Consider the following 16,252-nt stretch of genomic DNA (forward strand, 5'->3'; position numbering starts at 1 on the left):
TGCCCTCGCGTTGGACAAGGGTGTCTAAGTATGGTATGTTGTTGTCCGATTCTAGCTTGATGGTGAATTTTATGAAAGGCGACACAGACTTGAGGTGGTCTAAGAGCCGGTCACCCGAATTTCTGGGGATAACCACAAACACATCATCCACGTAGCGACACCAAAAGGTAATGGGATCTGGTACATTCGTAAATTCATGACCCTCTAATTCCTACATCGCGATATTTGCTTTGACTGAACTAACTAGGGAACCTATGGCTGTGCCGTGTGTCTGTTGGTAAATGGAGTCGTTGAACATAATTGCACCACCTGTTAAGCACAGTTGAGGGCGGTGGAAATATTGTCTGGTGTTAGTTCGGTTCTCCTGCCTGGTTTGGTCGTTATGCAAGAGTTGCTTTGCACATGTGATGGCAAGTTCTACTGGGATGGAGGTGAAAAGTGACAATACATCAAATGATGCCATGATTCAGGCACCCTTGTCCGACGCGAGGGCATGCGCTTGAAGACAACTGTCTATCGTTAACCAATGTGTGCATTACCATTAGTATAGGCATATGATGCAAGAAAGCAAACTTATGCAGCATCAGCCAAAAAAAAAAAAAAAAAAACCCTCCCATTTCACCCCTCCGTTCGTCCGAAATACCTGTCCAGCTGAGCCTTAAATTTATTTAGGCTATCAACTTCCACAACAAGGGATGGAAGTCTGTTCCACCAACCAACTACCCGCTAGCTAAAAGCAAATTTCCGCACATCTATCCTACATCTGTCTTTCCTCAATTTGAATTTATGCCCTCTCAGATGATTATTCTGAGCAAGAGGAAGAACCCCATTGGCATTCAGCATGCTCAAATCATTCAAGCGTTTATACACCTCTATCAGATCACCTCGCCGGTGCTTCGTCTCCAGACACTGTAATTTGGAACACTTAAGCCTTTCTTCGTAAGAGCAACACTTTGTTCCATTCACTAATCTTGTTGCCCTTCTCTGTACTCATTCCAACAGCTCTACATCCTTCTTAAAATGAGGCCTCCAGACCTGTATACAGTACTCAAAGTGTGGCCTGACCATTGCTTTATACAAGGGAATAATCACCTCCTTGTCATTGCTAGAAAAATTCCTGTATATCATTGACAAGACACCATGAGCTACTCTTGCAGCCCGTCTGCACTGATCAGAGAACTTCATATCTGCCTGCACAATTACCCCCAGGTCCTTTTCATTCTCTACCACTGTCAGTGTGGTACCACAGAGTTGATACGTTGCTCTGGGGTTACTGTTTCCCATATGTAGTGCTTTACATTTGTCAATGTTAAACTTCATTTTCCACCTCTCAGCCCATCTGCTCAACCTTTCCAGATCCTGTTGCAGCAGCATAGCGTCAGTAGTCTCCTTAACAACCCTGCCAACCTTTGTATCGTCTGCAAACTTGGACATTAAGCTTGATATACCATCATCAATATCATTTATAAATACAGAAAACAACAATAGACCCAACACTGAACCTTGAGGAACTCCACTAATAACATTAGTCCACGATGAACAGTATACATTGTTTACCACTCTCTGTCTTCTCCCCCTCAACCATCCCTTTATCCATAGCAGCAATATGCCTCCAATGCCACACTGCTCCAATTTGTGCAGCAGTCTTCTATGTGCAACAGTATCAAAAGCCTTTCTAAGATCCAAATATATAATATCAAAGTTATTCCCTGCATCTAGTTCTTTTGTGACTGCATCATAGTATCCAATCAGATTGGTCAGGCAAGACTTTCCCTTAACAAAACTATGCTGTGTCCGAGCTATAACTGAAGTCTTGTCTAGATGATCCTGCAGTGCTTCTTTAACCAGTGCCTCCATTAATTTTCCTGGAACAGAAGTTAAACTCACAGATCTATAATTACTTGTGTCAGCCTTTGATCCTCCTTTGTGAATTGGGGTCCCATTTGCACATCTCCAGTCTATGGGTACCTCCCCTGAGTCCAAAGAAGCTCTCATAATTATGGCTAAGAGTTTGCTTACTTCCTTTGCTGCCTCCTTTAATATAACTGGATAGATCCCATCCACTCCGGGTGCCTTTTTTATGTTTATCCTCAACAATTTCTCCTCCACTTTCCTCCCAGTTATTACAAAATCATCTAGCTCACTGCCAGAGTTTACTCCACCTCTGGCATTTCCCTTCCTGAATAACTCTTCATGTGTGAATGTAGATGCAAAATACTCGTTTAGTTTGTTAGCCACCTGAGCAGGATCCTCAACTGTTGAACCATCAATATCCAGTAGACCAATCTGATTAATCCCTTTCCTTCTAGAGTTTACATAGGTAAAGGACTCTTTGTTGTTTTTCTTTGCATCCTTTAACAAGGATTTCTCATAATCTGCCTTTGTCTGCCTAATATCCTTTGTGACTTGGTTACAGACAGCTTATATCTATCATAGGCTTCCATGTCACCCATTAATTTATATGTATCTCATGCATTTTTCTTCTCTGCCACATGTCTCATTAGTTCATCACATCCACTTAGGCCTAAACCTTGAACAATATTTCTTAGTTGGTAGGTAAAGCCTAGTAGCTTCCAAGATCAGTTCTTTGAATGCTTCTCATTTTGAATTTGCTGTTGGTAACATCATCAGTTGTGGACTAACATCTTTTGATGTTGGATCGTGTTTTTTATGTCTGCTTCAGTGGGCGTTCGTCAACTGATTTGCATGCTGTGCAGGTTACAAACCCGGAAAAACTCAAGGGGAGGCACTCTACTCCCTTCGCCGAGATCGATTATCTACAGTCCTGACTGAAGAGGTATTCAGAAATTTCTCCAGTTTCCGACGGGATTCGAACCGATACCTCTTCGAACAAGTGATTAAACTATGACGTGCCAATACTTTGATAACATACATATATTGACAAATTGGAGGGAAACTGAACTCCTTCAGCCCACAATTTTCTACTTTATGTGCAATACTTTTCTAGCTACCCTGAGTCGTCAGGACAATAGAACAGAATTTAATTAACGCATACGCATATGAATTATGCATATGCGTTATGCATAATTCATAAGATATGCTCATTCCGAGCCCTGTGTGGATAAAAATAGACCCATAATAAAAAAATAATAATAATAATAATAATAATAAACAGATATACACTGGTGTTCAAAGAAAGTGCATAACCCCGTAAAATCGTAATTGTCGTCCGAATAACGTAAGTATATGGAAATGTTTCTTACAGATTGCATCAGATAAGATTGACACGCGTAGGTGATGATGTAATATTACATCAGCTGTTACTTTCAGCTATATAAGCACGCTCTTCAAGAGTTGCAGTCATTCCTTGCTTGTGTCAGGATGGCGAGTTACGTGCTATTGTTGCTTTACGTGAAGAAGGATGTTCTTCCCGTCATATTGCTTATAGAGTGGCTTGTAATCAGTCGACAGTGAATAGATTTCTTTCCAAACTCAAGAATACTGGTTCTGCTGATAGGAAAAAAGGAACCGGACGCAAACGATTCTCTAAGCCAAAACAGGGTTGGGTTTTGAAGCACTTATACCTTAAAAACCGCAAAGCTTCTTTGTCTAAGCTGAAAAGTGAATGGGAAGAACATATAGGAGTAGTAGCAAGTGCAGTAACAGTCAGAAGACGCATCTTCAAAAATGGACTTGTAGCCCGTCGTCCTAAGAAGAAGCCCCTCCTCACACAAAAAATGAAAAAGGCCCGATTAATTTGGTGTAAGGAGCATGTCAAATGGACCCCCGAGCAGTGGAAGTCAGTTATTTTTTCGGATGAGAAGAAATTCAACCTGCATGGCTCTGATGGGAGACAAGCGATTAGCCGTAGACGTGGTGAAGAATACCATCAAAAAGGTAATTAACCGGAAAAATATCTGTAGTGTCTACAGTGAAATTCCCTACCAGCTAAATGATATACAGGAATGCATTCAGTATCGCGGAGTAGGTCACTTGCAGTTTATAAAAGGTTCCGTAAATGCCAATGGATACCTGGCTATATTGGAAGGCAAATTGCTGCCAACCATTAGAGACCAATTCAATCTGCTAAGTAACTGCATCTTTCAGGACGACTCTGCTCATTGTCATTGGGCGAAAAGTGTAAGTAGGCACTTCTGTAGTTACTTTAGCTTCTTTTCTGCATTAGATTGGACAGTACTGCATTTACATTTGTTACAGGTGAAAAAATGGTTGGAAGAACGGTCTATTACAACTCTTAGCTGGCCAGGAAACAGCCCAGACCTGAATCCTTCAGAGAACTGTTGGCATCGTTTAGAATCTGCAGTTTCCAGAAAGAAACCAAAGACCCTTCATGAACTTCAGGAAGCCATAATTCGTGTTCGGAACCACGAACTATCAGTTGATTATCTTCAGAAATTGATCTTGTCAATGCCTCGACAGTGTGCTGCTGTCATCAGGGCCAGAGGAGGTTCAACTAAATATTAGTTTGACCTGGTTAACTTTTTATTGTTTTCCATGCAAATTGAGGGCTTCTGATAACATTTCAGCCATAACTGTCGTGTTTACCAAAACTGTTGTATAAAGGTTGCGCTCATTTTGGAATATTTTGAGAGCACCTGTCAAATATTACTTAGCTTTGCCTTAACTATTAATAAATATCTTTTGTTTATATTTCTATTTGTGATGCTAGCATTAATGTAACATACCGTCGCGAAAAAGTGTTAGAAATGCGAAATTCCTAGGCTATGCACTTTCTTTGAACACCAGTGTACATTTGTACACCTTAACACACACTCAGACACATACAGTATTGGAAAGGACTGAAATATTGTACTTAGAAAGTCGAAAACTGGACGTTACTCTAATACAGTAATCGAAAGATGTAACAAAACGAACCGGAACGGTTTTATTGTAATTTTAACGAGTCGGAACGGCTACCGATGTACGGCGAACTGGAACGATGGAGACAGAGGGGGCCACCGTTCCAGTTCGTCGTACACATCGATAATACATATCTATCTTCCTGGCCCTGAAGACACTGAATACGAGACGGCAATCGTTATTTTTGCTGCCTTCTATGGCCTGTCGACCCAATGTGTACGCCAGCGGTTCCCAAAAACTGTGCGCCGCGGCGTCCTAGGACGCCGCAGCGAGCTCACAGGGGCGCTGAGGGATATTTTAAATTTTCGAGGGAAATACAGCGATACCCGACATCTGTCGGACACCGCGCGAACTACTAGCTCGAGATAGTTCACAGTTTCAACATTACTTAAGTAGTTTTTTTTTTTTTTTTTTTTATGAGAACCCCAAACACGAAAGGTATCAAAACCTATAGTACTTAGTACCGTGCATGGGTTGAAGGAGAAGTATGGGGAGAGGGGAGGGGGATGCCGGAAACTTTGCTCTAGAGACTAAACATGGGTTTCACCACTTCAAGCCTCCAATAAGCAAAGTGGTGGTATTTCACCGGTTGATGAAAGTCATCTACCACCGGACCTAACTACTTAATAAACGGAATGTTAGGTATTTCTTTTGGCCTAGGGGCGCCGTGAAAAAATTACTGAGACACTAAGGCGCCGTGAACCGAGAATGGGAACCTCTGGTGTAAGCGATTATGTGAATTAGTATAATCCCAATATAGAAAAATAACCGAAGTATTATCCCGTGATAACAGTAAAGGCCACGGCATTTCCAAAAAAATTAGAATTTATGTTTACTATATTTAAATATAACTGCAACCTAAAACATGCATATACGAATTCTGCTTTGAGCTATTTACGCTTCTTTACTGCACACTGTCATCTACCGGTTTCGTCATCATTCCGGATTTAAAAATTGAACACATTTGACACGATAATAGTAAACATGGGGCCAAAGAACATTTTAAGCATTTATTTTGCCTTATATTTACTATTATAATGTCAAATGTGTTCGGTTTTTGAAGTGTTTAAACAATTCCATTGCATAATACATATCTATCTAATCAACATCGTGATTGGTACATATAAGAATGGAAAAAAAAAGTTTAAGAAGGATATGAACCTGTTGGGAAAGGTACAAAGCAGAGTAAAATGAGGTTACGCTATATCTTTTTGAGAATGCACACACCAAGTTTTAGTTTGTTACAAGTGGCTGAGTTAGTTACTGAAAACAGTGAAATTTGAAATTTGACAATTTTGATGAACAAGAACATTCCCGTCGTGTTGCACCGCCTTATTCGCTTGATTTGGCACCATGAAACTTTTGGTTAATCCTAAAATTAAAAGAAGTCACGAAAGGAAAACCATCTGATCCGATTCAAGAAATTCAATCGAACACGACGACTGCTTAAAAGCATTGACAAAAGAAGACTTCCAACAATTTTTGATCAGTGACAGGCACTATGGAACAAGCGTGTAAACATTATATTGAAGAATACCAATGTACACAGTTATCAATGAATATATATATATATTCATTGATAACTGCGTACATACATATCAATGAATATACAGGGTGATTCACTACCAGTGCGACAAACTTGCAGGAGATGTAGGGGGCACAAAGACGAATCGGAATCACATAGCATTGCAGGCTCCGAAATGCCTTCGTCATGCGGTAGAGGACGTTGAACGGGAGGTCGCGTGAACAGCGATCCCGCTGGAAGTCAGCATTTGCGAACCGGTTCCCGAGGCAGTAGGATGGACGAGTATTCAAACGTTGAACTGGCCGACAAGCACCTCGCGTGTGGAGCTGCGGACTGTAACGGGCGCGCCGCCCTGCGCTTGTACCAGGAACGTTTCACGCACAGGCATGCTCCTCATCATACGATTTTCGCATGTGTGCACAGAAGGTTACGTGAGACTGGTTGTTTCACGAGAGGTACCATGAATCGAGAGCGAACGACGAGGACGCCAGACAATGAGGAGAATGTCCTACGTCTTGCAGAAGGCAATCCGAGTACGAGTACTCGAGCGATAGGCCAACGATTGGATATTTCCCAATCCACAGTATGGAGGATACTGTCAACAAACCAAATGAGTTCATACCATCTGCAAAGCGCCCAATCATTGGAGCCTGCGGATTATCCACTCCGGAGGACTTTTACTACTTGGTTTCTTCAACAGAAACGCTTCGGAAATGCTGACTTCCAGCGGGATCGCTGTTCACGTGACCTCCCGTTCAACGTCCTCTACCGCATGACGAAGGCATTTCGCACCCTGCAATGCTATGTGATTCCGATTCGTCTTTGTGCCCTCTACACCTCCTGCAAGTTTGTCGCACTGGTAGTGAATCACCCTGTATATATATATTCATTGATAACTGTGTACATTGATATTCTTCAATATAATATTCACACGCTTGTGAATATATATATATATATATATATGTTGATGACAAAATAATAGAACAAATATCTGATTTCACCTATTTGGGAAATTTAATATCAAATGAAGGGAAAGACATTCACACTAAACTACAAAAATATAATAAAATAAACGGAACGATTAAACGCCATTTCGGAAAACAAATGACAACTGAAACAAAATTACGACTGCACGATATCACTTCAAAATCAACTCTCTTTTACAGTTGTGAGACTTGGGTCATAAATAAGAAAAATGCATACAAACTAGAAGCAGCACAAATGAGATTTTTAAGACCATTATTAGGCTTTACAAGACTAGACCACCAAAGAAATTTAGATATCTGTGAGAAATTAAAAGTAGATAACATGGTAAATGACATAAAACGGTATCAGAAAAAATGGATCAGCCACATAGAAAGAATGAACCCAGACTGGATCCCAAAATTAGCCTTTAACTACAAACCTACAGGCAAGAGAGAGATGTGGGTCGACCAAGACAACGATGGCGAGATCAAGACCACCTCCAAGCACTGCAACGGAACAGGTCTTAAAAGACCTAAACGGGACCAAGTTCATAATGATGATGATATATATTTTTTTTTATTTTATTTTATTATTATTATTATTTTTATTTTTTTCCAATTTTCACCGAACGCTTAGTTCAAACCCTGTAAGTTGTAAACCATCTTTTCTGTTTCTTGGGAAACGCACGCACATATATGCACAGCAGGATAAATTTCAATTAAGTAAGGGAGGATATTAGATCTAAGAAAACTGTCACTGGCCAAAGATTACTTGATTATTACAATAAATTCCCACTTGTATCTAAAAGTGGACGGCTTTTGTAAATTTGAAGAGGGAGTGAATAACTTATATGTTAAATGAAACGAATGAAGGACATCTGGATCATAAATAGCAGGTATTTTTCTTTCTTTTTAGGCTATCAGGTGTCAGTATATTGTGTCTGTAATTTCGTGTATTATGTGGTCAATCTCCCTGTTCACTGGAAGGAAAAACTCATTTCCAGGAGATAAAACCATGCAACTCATGCATGAGAACGACTAATTCAGCAACGTTACGAAAAAGGGCTATAAAAATTCCTCGTGTCATTAACGGATTTCGAATCCAGGCTTTTTCCACCTGAAGAGAACGATGATCGTATCCAATGGGTACACGAAGGTACTGGGACACGTCACCAATGCTCTGCTGGCGTCAAAAGAACGTGAGAATAAGATCGACAGATCCACCGACTAGCAACAGGAAACATGTCACGTTCTGCCAAATTTCAGCATTGTAACATTATTTCTGTGTCGGGAACTTCATTAGCAGACGAATGCAAAAGTGGGGTTGCATTCTCGCTGTGTGTTGTTTCGTCTGCCTCTAACGCTATTGAATCCTCGTCAATATCTGCAATCGTGCAGGAATAGATCTGCTTGGGGAAAATAATGGTATCGTGTCATCTTTAGTTACAAATCAGATTTCTATTCGAGATCAAGTGACGGCAGTATGCATATCTGGAGACACGCCAGGGGCAGAAGTAACCCAGTCTGCATCAGGGAGCGGCATACCGGGCCAACCTTAAATTATGATATGGGGAACCATCGATTACAACAGCCGTTCAGACGTTCATCTATGGTCGTTATAAACGGAACGTTGACCGCAAGATATTAAGTTGAAACTGTTCTAAGACCAGTGATTTTGCCATCTCAACTGGTATATTCAGGCAGGACACTGCCCATCCACATACAACTTCCGTATTCCGACAGAGCCTACATGATATAGGAATGCCCCTTTGGCCTCTTTGATCTGTCGCCCATCGAACATGTTTCGGATATGAAGGGCCGATCACTGACCTCTCCTCTCAGACCCTGCCACTACTGCCCAACTCAGCACAAGTGCACGATGCATGGCTCAATGTTCACCAAGATGACATTCGTCCTACCGCGACATTCGGCTGCTTTTATCGCTGTTCGCGGACGGCATCCTTCAGAATGAAATGAATCACACTTTCTTAAGGAAACTGTTGAATTCATACACAAACTTCTTGTTCACAGTGATATCTGTCACTCTTCCACTTATATTGAGCTCACAGTATGCAGTCCTTTTAGGGGGATCAATTTCAGCACAATGAGCAATGTACGAATATTTTCAATTTCACAGCGCTACACTTAACTGAAAATAATGACACACAGTGACTACACTATGTGAAAATACACCAAATTTTATAAAATTAATTTGAATAAAAATTCATAAATTACACAAATCTCCTTAATTTTAATCATAGGGTCCTGCATCACTGAGCAATGATCATTAAGCTAAAATTCTGTGTTTAACACTATTCGTTCAGTAGCGTGATAATGGCGTACACACAAGCAGTTTGGTGCGACTACAGAATCCGTTGAATTTCTGACACCCTTCAGCAAAATAAAAAATACCATATCACAGAGAATCCTTAAGCGGTTGCTTTAGTTGACATAAACTGCTTCGAAAAGGAAATCTGAATCTTACCTCATAATACGATATTGGAATACGTTTAGATATGACTTCAGCTAAGGGGAAACAGATTCCCATGATAACAAGAAGCTTTGCATAGATACCACTGAGCATTACCACAAGGGAATCGCTGAAAAATAAAATAACAATTCTTAAAGGATTCAAAACAAACAACACAAACAAATAAAGATAAATCCCCATCCTAATATAAAAAGTACTTGGAACCACATTTTACTGAATAGTCAACAAAAATTAAGTCTATTTTACTGAAAATATCTCCAATTCATTACAGTAAAATGTTTAGAATCCTTAAAATTATAGAGTATTCTAATTTTTAAGGATTATGAATTTAACTTCAATTCTTTGAACTGAAGTTAAAGATTCTAGTTTTTTTAAAAGGACGATCACTGAAATTAGTATACGATTTCCTTATTAAAGCAGTCATAACACGCATAGGAAAATATACGGGCACGTGGCCACCCATAAATAGTTAATTTTAAATAAAAAGTTTTTATTTGAAGACAAATTTTTGACGGTATATCAGCCACATCTGGTGGTGAAAACCGAAAGTATAATTGTCTGTAGACTTAATCAACGACAAAGTCCTGATTATAAACACGGTTTCTTATTAGAAACAGAGTACAGTACATACCTTTTGTTTTTATTATAACAATAAAGACTAACAGATATTTATTTAAAGTATACCCAGTAAAATAAAATAAAATAAAATATTTCCAGAAGCTTTCGGAACTCGTGTCCCTTTCTCAACTGACAGAATTTTTTTTTTTTTTTTTTTTTTTTTTTGAATAATTTTTATTATTTTATTTTATTTTACTGGGTATACTTTAAATAAATATCTGTTAAACTATGGACCCCAGTACTCCAGGCCCATTTGTCACAATAAAGACTACTTAGTAATTTCAGTTCTTTTTTTTTTTTTCTTTTTTTAACTTTGGCACGGTAAAACTTTATATTTATTCCAATGGTGCTCAAAATTTTCAATTTTTCTTTCAGCTAATTTTTGGAATGAAGACGCAAAGGTTCACCTGTTGCAGGGTTTTAGGCGCATCAGCGATAAGGCCATTTTGTGCTGTACTAATTGCCTGTAAATTGCGTTTGTTCTGAGGTCGATTTTCTGTTTCTTTGGAAGAAAAATCAAGTTTCCAGGAGAAACCATGCTACCTTCGCCTGAGATCGACTCAGCCACGTGGTGAAAAAGGCCCGTAGAAATTCCTCAATGTCATCGACGGGATTCGAACTCAGGTCTTTTCCACCAAGTGTGAGGAAGACGGCGATTCTACTAACTGTGCTACCAATGAGGGCTCGCCATCGCTGGTCTATGGCATATTGATTTAATATCAATCAGGAGGTGTGACTGAAAAGTAATGAGACAGATTTGTTATAAGCATATCTGAACTTCTTACTCGTACATCCAAATGAGTATTGTCCTGTCGAAAATAGCAGGAAAATCTGGAAAATGTCCGGGTTCGAAACTCATCAACAATTACATGATAATTGTTGTCATGTAAGTGTTGCATGGTTTTACGTCCAGTAAACACGAAAATCGACCATAGAATATACACAATTTATAGGTACAATATAGAGTCCTCTGAAGTCCTTAGTTTCTTCTGCGCTGAAAACACACACACGCACACACTCTTCTCTCCAAACCGGGTGGAAGACCTGGGTTCGAATTCGGTCAATGATGTGAGGAATTTTTATCAGACGAGGGCTGCATGGTTTTACCTTCCGGAAACTTGGATTTTTATTCGCCAAACAGGCAAATCGACCACAGAATAATGAAATTTATAAACACAATATACTAACGCCTCATAGCCTTAGTTGCCTTAGCGCCTAACAACATTCCACAATTCTCAGGCACTCTGTAGAAAGGTACCGGTTTCGAATCCCGTCTTCTGACAGGTTAGTCGATCTCAAGAGAGAACTGCATCGTTTTGTCTCCCGGAGATTCGGATTTTTTGTCCAGCAAAAAAGGAAAATCGACAGAAGAATTCACGCTATTACACAATATATTGATACCTCGTACCCTAAAACAAAACCAACTTATTCTAAAAAGCTGCCACTGTGCATAACATTCTTTTAAAATCTGCTATTGGAATTTACGTCTAGTCACATTTTTTTGGAATATCCTCGAAGGTAGCAAATATCCGTTCTTTGAAGCTGGATTTCATTGTTGGAAACAGCCATGGGCTCACCGAGACACGCATGATGAACAATGTAAGTAAATTAAGAAGAGGGTTCAGTAAATAATTCGCAAATTAAGGAAGAACAGCACGGCAGAACCTGAACATAGCATTTGCCATCATACTGTTTATTCGTATTAATCGTAAACAAACCTTCCACTTACTTTTCAGTATTGTTGCCTGTGAAGGGACCATTCCGAACCTTCTGAAGTGGATTTGTTGGGGTGATACTGCTATAGGAACCAATGGAAGATACAGGTCGTAAAGTGACATGGTGGCTGTAATCGATCGGCAGGGTGGCAGGTCGAGCAGAACTTGGATTCGTTCCTTGACTTTCGCATTCTGCAAAGTCTCTTGTGTATTCCTTTGATTGCCCATGGACAGCAATAATCCCTAAAAAGAGAATAAATAAATTATTAATTGAACTTATATTGGGCATCGCTAATTATTTCTGTACTAGAACACCTATAGCGAATATTCGGTCAAAACTTTTCACAGAAGAAGTAAAGATTAATATAGAAGTAATTACAAAAACCTCTCCCTCGGCTCCCTTCCCTTCTACTAAGGTGTTAATGGAACAGGACTCGGGTAATAAAATGACTAAAAATTCAATTTGATGATTGTTGTCAACTACGGACACTTGTTGCACGATTCGCTCTTGTTCGTGTATGGCTTTCAGCATTTCACTGAAGTCTAATTTGAATTTGTTCATCAGTTTCGTTAGCCACTCTATTTGCAAATCTTTCTCTATGAAGCCGACGTCGTCTGTTTGCTTCTTCCTACCTTGAAATCCTTCATTTTTGCTTTACTTTCAACCGCCTTTCTTATTATTTAAGCTGCTTTTTCATCACTATGCCGAGTTCTATATCGCTTCTTTCGTTCTTGAGCTTGTCGGCAACGTCATTAAGAAGCAGCTTCTCCTGGCATTTTCTATTTTCTAAAAATTAAAAAATAAAATAACCGAAATTTTGAAAATCAGTTGTTTTGGAAAAATTTAACTGCAAATTCTGAATTTTACTGCTAAATAAAACCTACTGCAAAAGGAATCAGGTCAAAAGCTTGTTTAGTCTTTGATTTATTAAAGTTCAAAGAGCGTTCCGGACAGAGAGACATAAGTAAATTATATATGTATAGATAGCATTACGTGTGTTTGGTACTACATCGTGAGGGTATCAATATCTGTATTGACAAAATGGTACATACGAAAAACTTATCCAGTCCTCATTTAAATTTGTTCAATTCCACACCAGGTGGAAGTTTATTCGAACTATCAATATCATTTTGGGAGAGAAAGAGTACTTACTAAGCAATGTATTATCTACTAAAGAGATCATAAGAGTAAGACAGAGAACTCTGATGATACTAAGGTCATTGATGAATCAGCAAGTTTCAAACGAACTGATAAAAATATTCAATTGATTTATAAATCAATGAAATATGCAGCTTTTGTAATACAAATTCTGGAAAAACAATATGTATCTACCTCTTCTTTTGCATTTGAAAGAGGACAAAGTTCGAATCATGATGCAAGTTGCATTTCTTTCAACACTGGAGATTTAATATTTGAAAAATCAATCCTGGACATTGTTTATTCTTACCTGAGCTAGTAGACCCTGTGTTATCTTCTTGACCATTTATCGTCAATTTTTCAGGAAGATTAGAAGAAGCACTACGCCTTAATACTGGCTTTTCTGTAGATACTAAAGCCTGGCCTTCTGTTGGAGTCTCTGGTGGGTCGAGGCTTTCCCACCTGTAAAAAACAAAATTATTAATAAAGGCTCAATAATAATCTCCGCAGCCAAGACAGAAATTTCTAGTTTTCAATGACAGCTGAAATGCGCAAACAAATAGACGAGAAATGATTCACCTTATTGATAACCTCAAGTAATTAACAGAGGTTAAATTTTTACAATCTAACCTAACATCAGTGGTTTAAACTCTCCATCAGGAGATAATACAATGAAGTTACATTTCATCGTTATAGAGACTGAACTGTTCGGTGAACAACAGAGTTTTCAAAATCTCCTTTTCTATGAGATGCAGTAAGATGGATAAGCGACACTGGTGAAAATTTACAAAATACAACAGTTCTATAAGCTAGTTTTTTATCCCGACAGTCTACAGAAACTAAAATCATTAGAACACGGATATACACACACCTATGAAAATTTTCATCATTCATTCTTACCACATCTCTTTCAATAAGAGATAGCGACTGGACTTTTAGATTTGATAGTATTTTTATCGGGCACGAATATGTTACAAGAGAGGATGATATCTTAAAATGATGACAAAAGAAAAGAATAAAGAATATCATGGTGTAAAGATTAAAATCACGCAATAATAAATTCATACCGAGAAATTTTAGGCATAATTATCCACTTTACTACAGCCATGCACTCATAACGAATTAATTTTCCATTTAATAATTACATTAGTGTTCATTTTGTATTAAATACAGCTTTTTTTGAAAATGAAATGCACAAGGCATAATTATTATGGGTTTTGGTAATTAACTATATAGTATCGGTGTAAATACACCATAATTAACCCGTAAATTTGAACTACGTAAGTAGTGTAGAAGGCATCGTTTTAATTGTATCTCATATTGTGGTTGCCTTCGCAACGAGATAGCGGTATTGCACTACTTCAAATAAATAACGCTTCTCTAGTGGAGAAGACTACTGTTATTTATTTTCAGAGGATACTTCGCAACCGTGATGGCATGTTGTTATTACCAGGGTACCTCCCCGCCCACTTATGATGAAGCCCAATAGCTTCGAAACGATCGTCTGGGTGGTGGTATCCTCTGAAAATAAATAACAGTAGTCTTCTCCACTAGAGAAGCGTTATTTATTTGAAGTAGTGCAATACCGCTATCTCGTTGCGAAGGCAACCACAATATGAGATACAATTAAAACGATGCCTTCTACGCTACTTAAGTAGTTCAAATTTATGGGTTAACTATGGTGTATTTACACCGATACTATATAATTAAATACAGCCTAGGTACTTTCATGCTAATAGTTTCTCATATATATTTTTATGAAAACTCCAAACACAAAAGGCATTAGAACCTACAGTACTTAATAATGTGCATTGGTTAAAGGCTCAGAAGACACTTGTTGCTATTACACTTGAATTTCTAATAGAGTGTTTCGGGAAATACATGTGAAGAAAGGAAGGTAGTTCCAGAGAACAGAAATAGAATGGATAAATGAGGAAGAGGAAAACTTGGTTCTGTAAGTTGGAAGTGTCTATGAAACAGAGAGCGAAGAGAATTTGTATTAAATATAGTCCTCGTTTGAATGGGGTGAAGAAGAAGCTTGAGTGAGGTTTTGGCGTCACCACCCCAGATATAGAAACAATGTTCCACGGTAGGGCAGATTTGAGATTTTAGCATTAGCATTAGTAGAGGCATATGATGCAAGAAAGCAAGCTTATGCAGTATCAGCCAAAAAAAAACACTCCCATTTCACCCCTCCGTTCGTTCCAAATACCCGTCCAGCTGAGCCTTAAATTTATTTAGGCTATCAACTTCCACAACAAAGGATGGAAGTCTGTTCCACCAACCAACTAACCGCTGACTAAAGGCAAACTTCCGCACATCTATCCTACATCTGTCTTTCCTCGATTTGAATTTATGCCCTCTCAGGTGATTATTCTGAGCAAGAGGAAGAATCCCATCAGCATTGAGCATGCTCAAACCATTCAAGGCTTTATACACCTTCCCTTTACCCCTTATGGTAGTAAGCAAAAACCCTTCCCTTTACCCCTGATGGTAGTTACCTCTTTGAGTAAATCCCACTTCAGCACACTGTGATCACTACCACCTAGTGGTTCCTTTATCTGCAGATTCTTAATGCATGAATAATCACTACTGATAATCAGATCAATCACTCCCTCTAGTTGCCTCCCGAACATGCTGATGTAGAAAACAATCAGCCAATAAATCCACAAAAGCCTTGCTAGTGTGTGAGTGACCAACCCACAAATTCCAGTTAATATCTGGGAAATTAAAATCCCCCATTATAAGACTCTCTGATTTACTGGCCCACTCTATTTCCCTGTACAGTTTCTTATTATACTCATCAGAGTCATTAGGCCTATAGCACACTCCTACACTCAATTTTGATCTCCCAATGCTTATGTCACACCAAACTGACTCGACACTGCACTATCCAGCGATGTCGACTGGCTTCACTTCCTTGAATTTTATGTGTTTCTTAACTAATAGCATAACCCC

At 38.8% G+C, this 16,252-nt stretch overlaps 1 protein-coding gene across 1 annotated transcript in view; it reads right to left on the reverse strand.

The window, feature by feature from the left end:
• LOC150079680 (proton channel OtopLc-like) overlaps positions 1-13,982 on the reverse strand; it is a 52,297-nt gene extending 38,315 nt beyond the window's left edge. Inside the window, exons 1-4 of the mRNA XM_090383165.1 lie at positions 13,930-13,982; positions 13,605-13,756; positions 12,171-12,399; positions 9,818-9,932 (exon numbers count right to left, since the gene is read on the reverse strand). Of these exons, the coding sequence (XP_090239291.1) occupies positions 9,818-9,932; positions 12,171-12,399; positions 13,605-13,756; positions 13,930-13,982 (549 nt within the window). The remainder of the gene's footprint in view (positions 1-9,817; positions 9,933-12,170; positions 12,400-13,604; positions 13,757-13,929) is intronic.
• Positions 13,983-16,252: the final 2,270 nt, after the last annotated feature.

The sequence above is a fragment of the Mastigoproctus giganteus genome, chromosome 10 (genome assembly GCF_048544385.1).
Source record: "Mastigoproctus giganteus isolate SK-2022 chromosome 10, ASM4854438v1, whole genome shotgun sequence".
Taxonomy (NCBI): Eukaryota; Metazoa; Arthropoda; class Arachnida; order Uropygi; family Thelyphonidae; genus Mastigoproctus; species Mastigoproctus giganteus.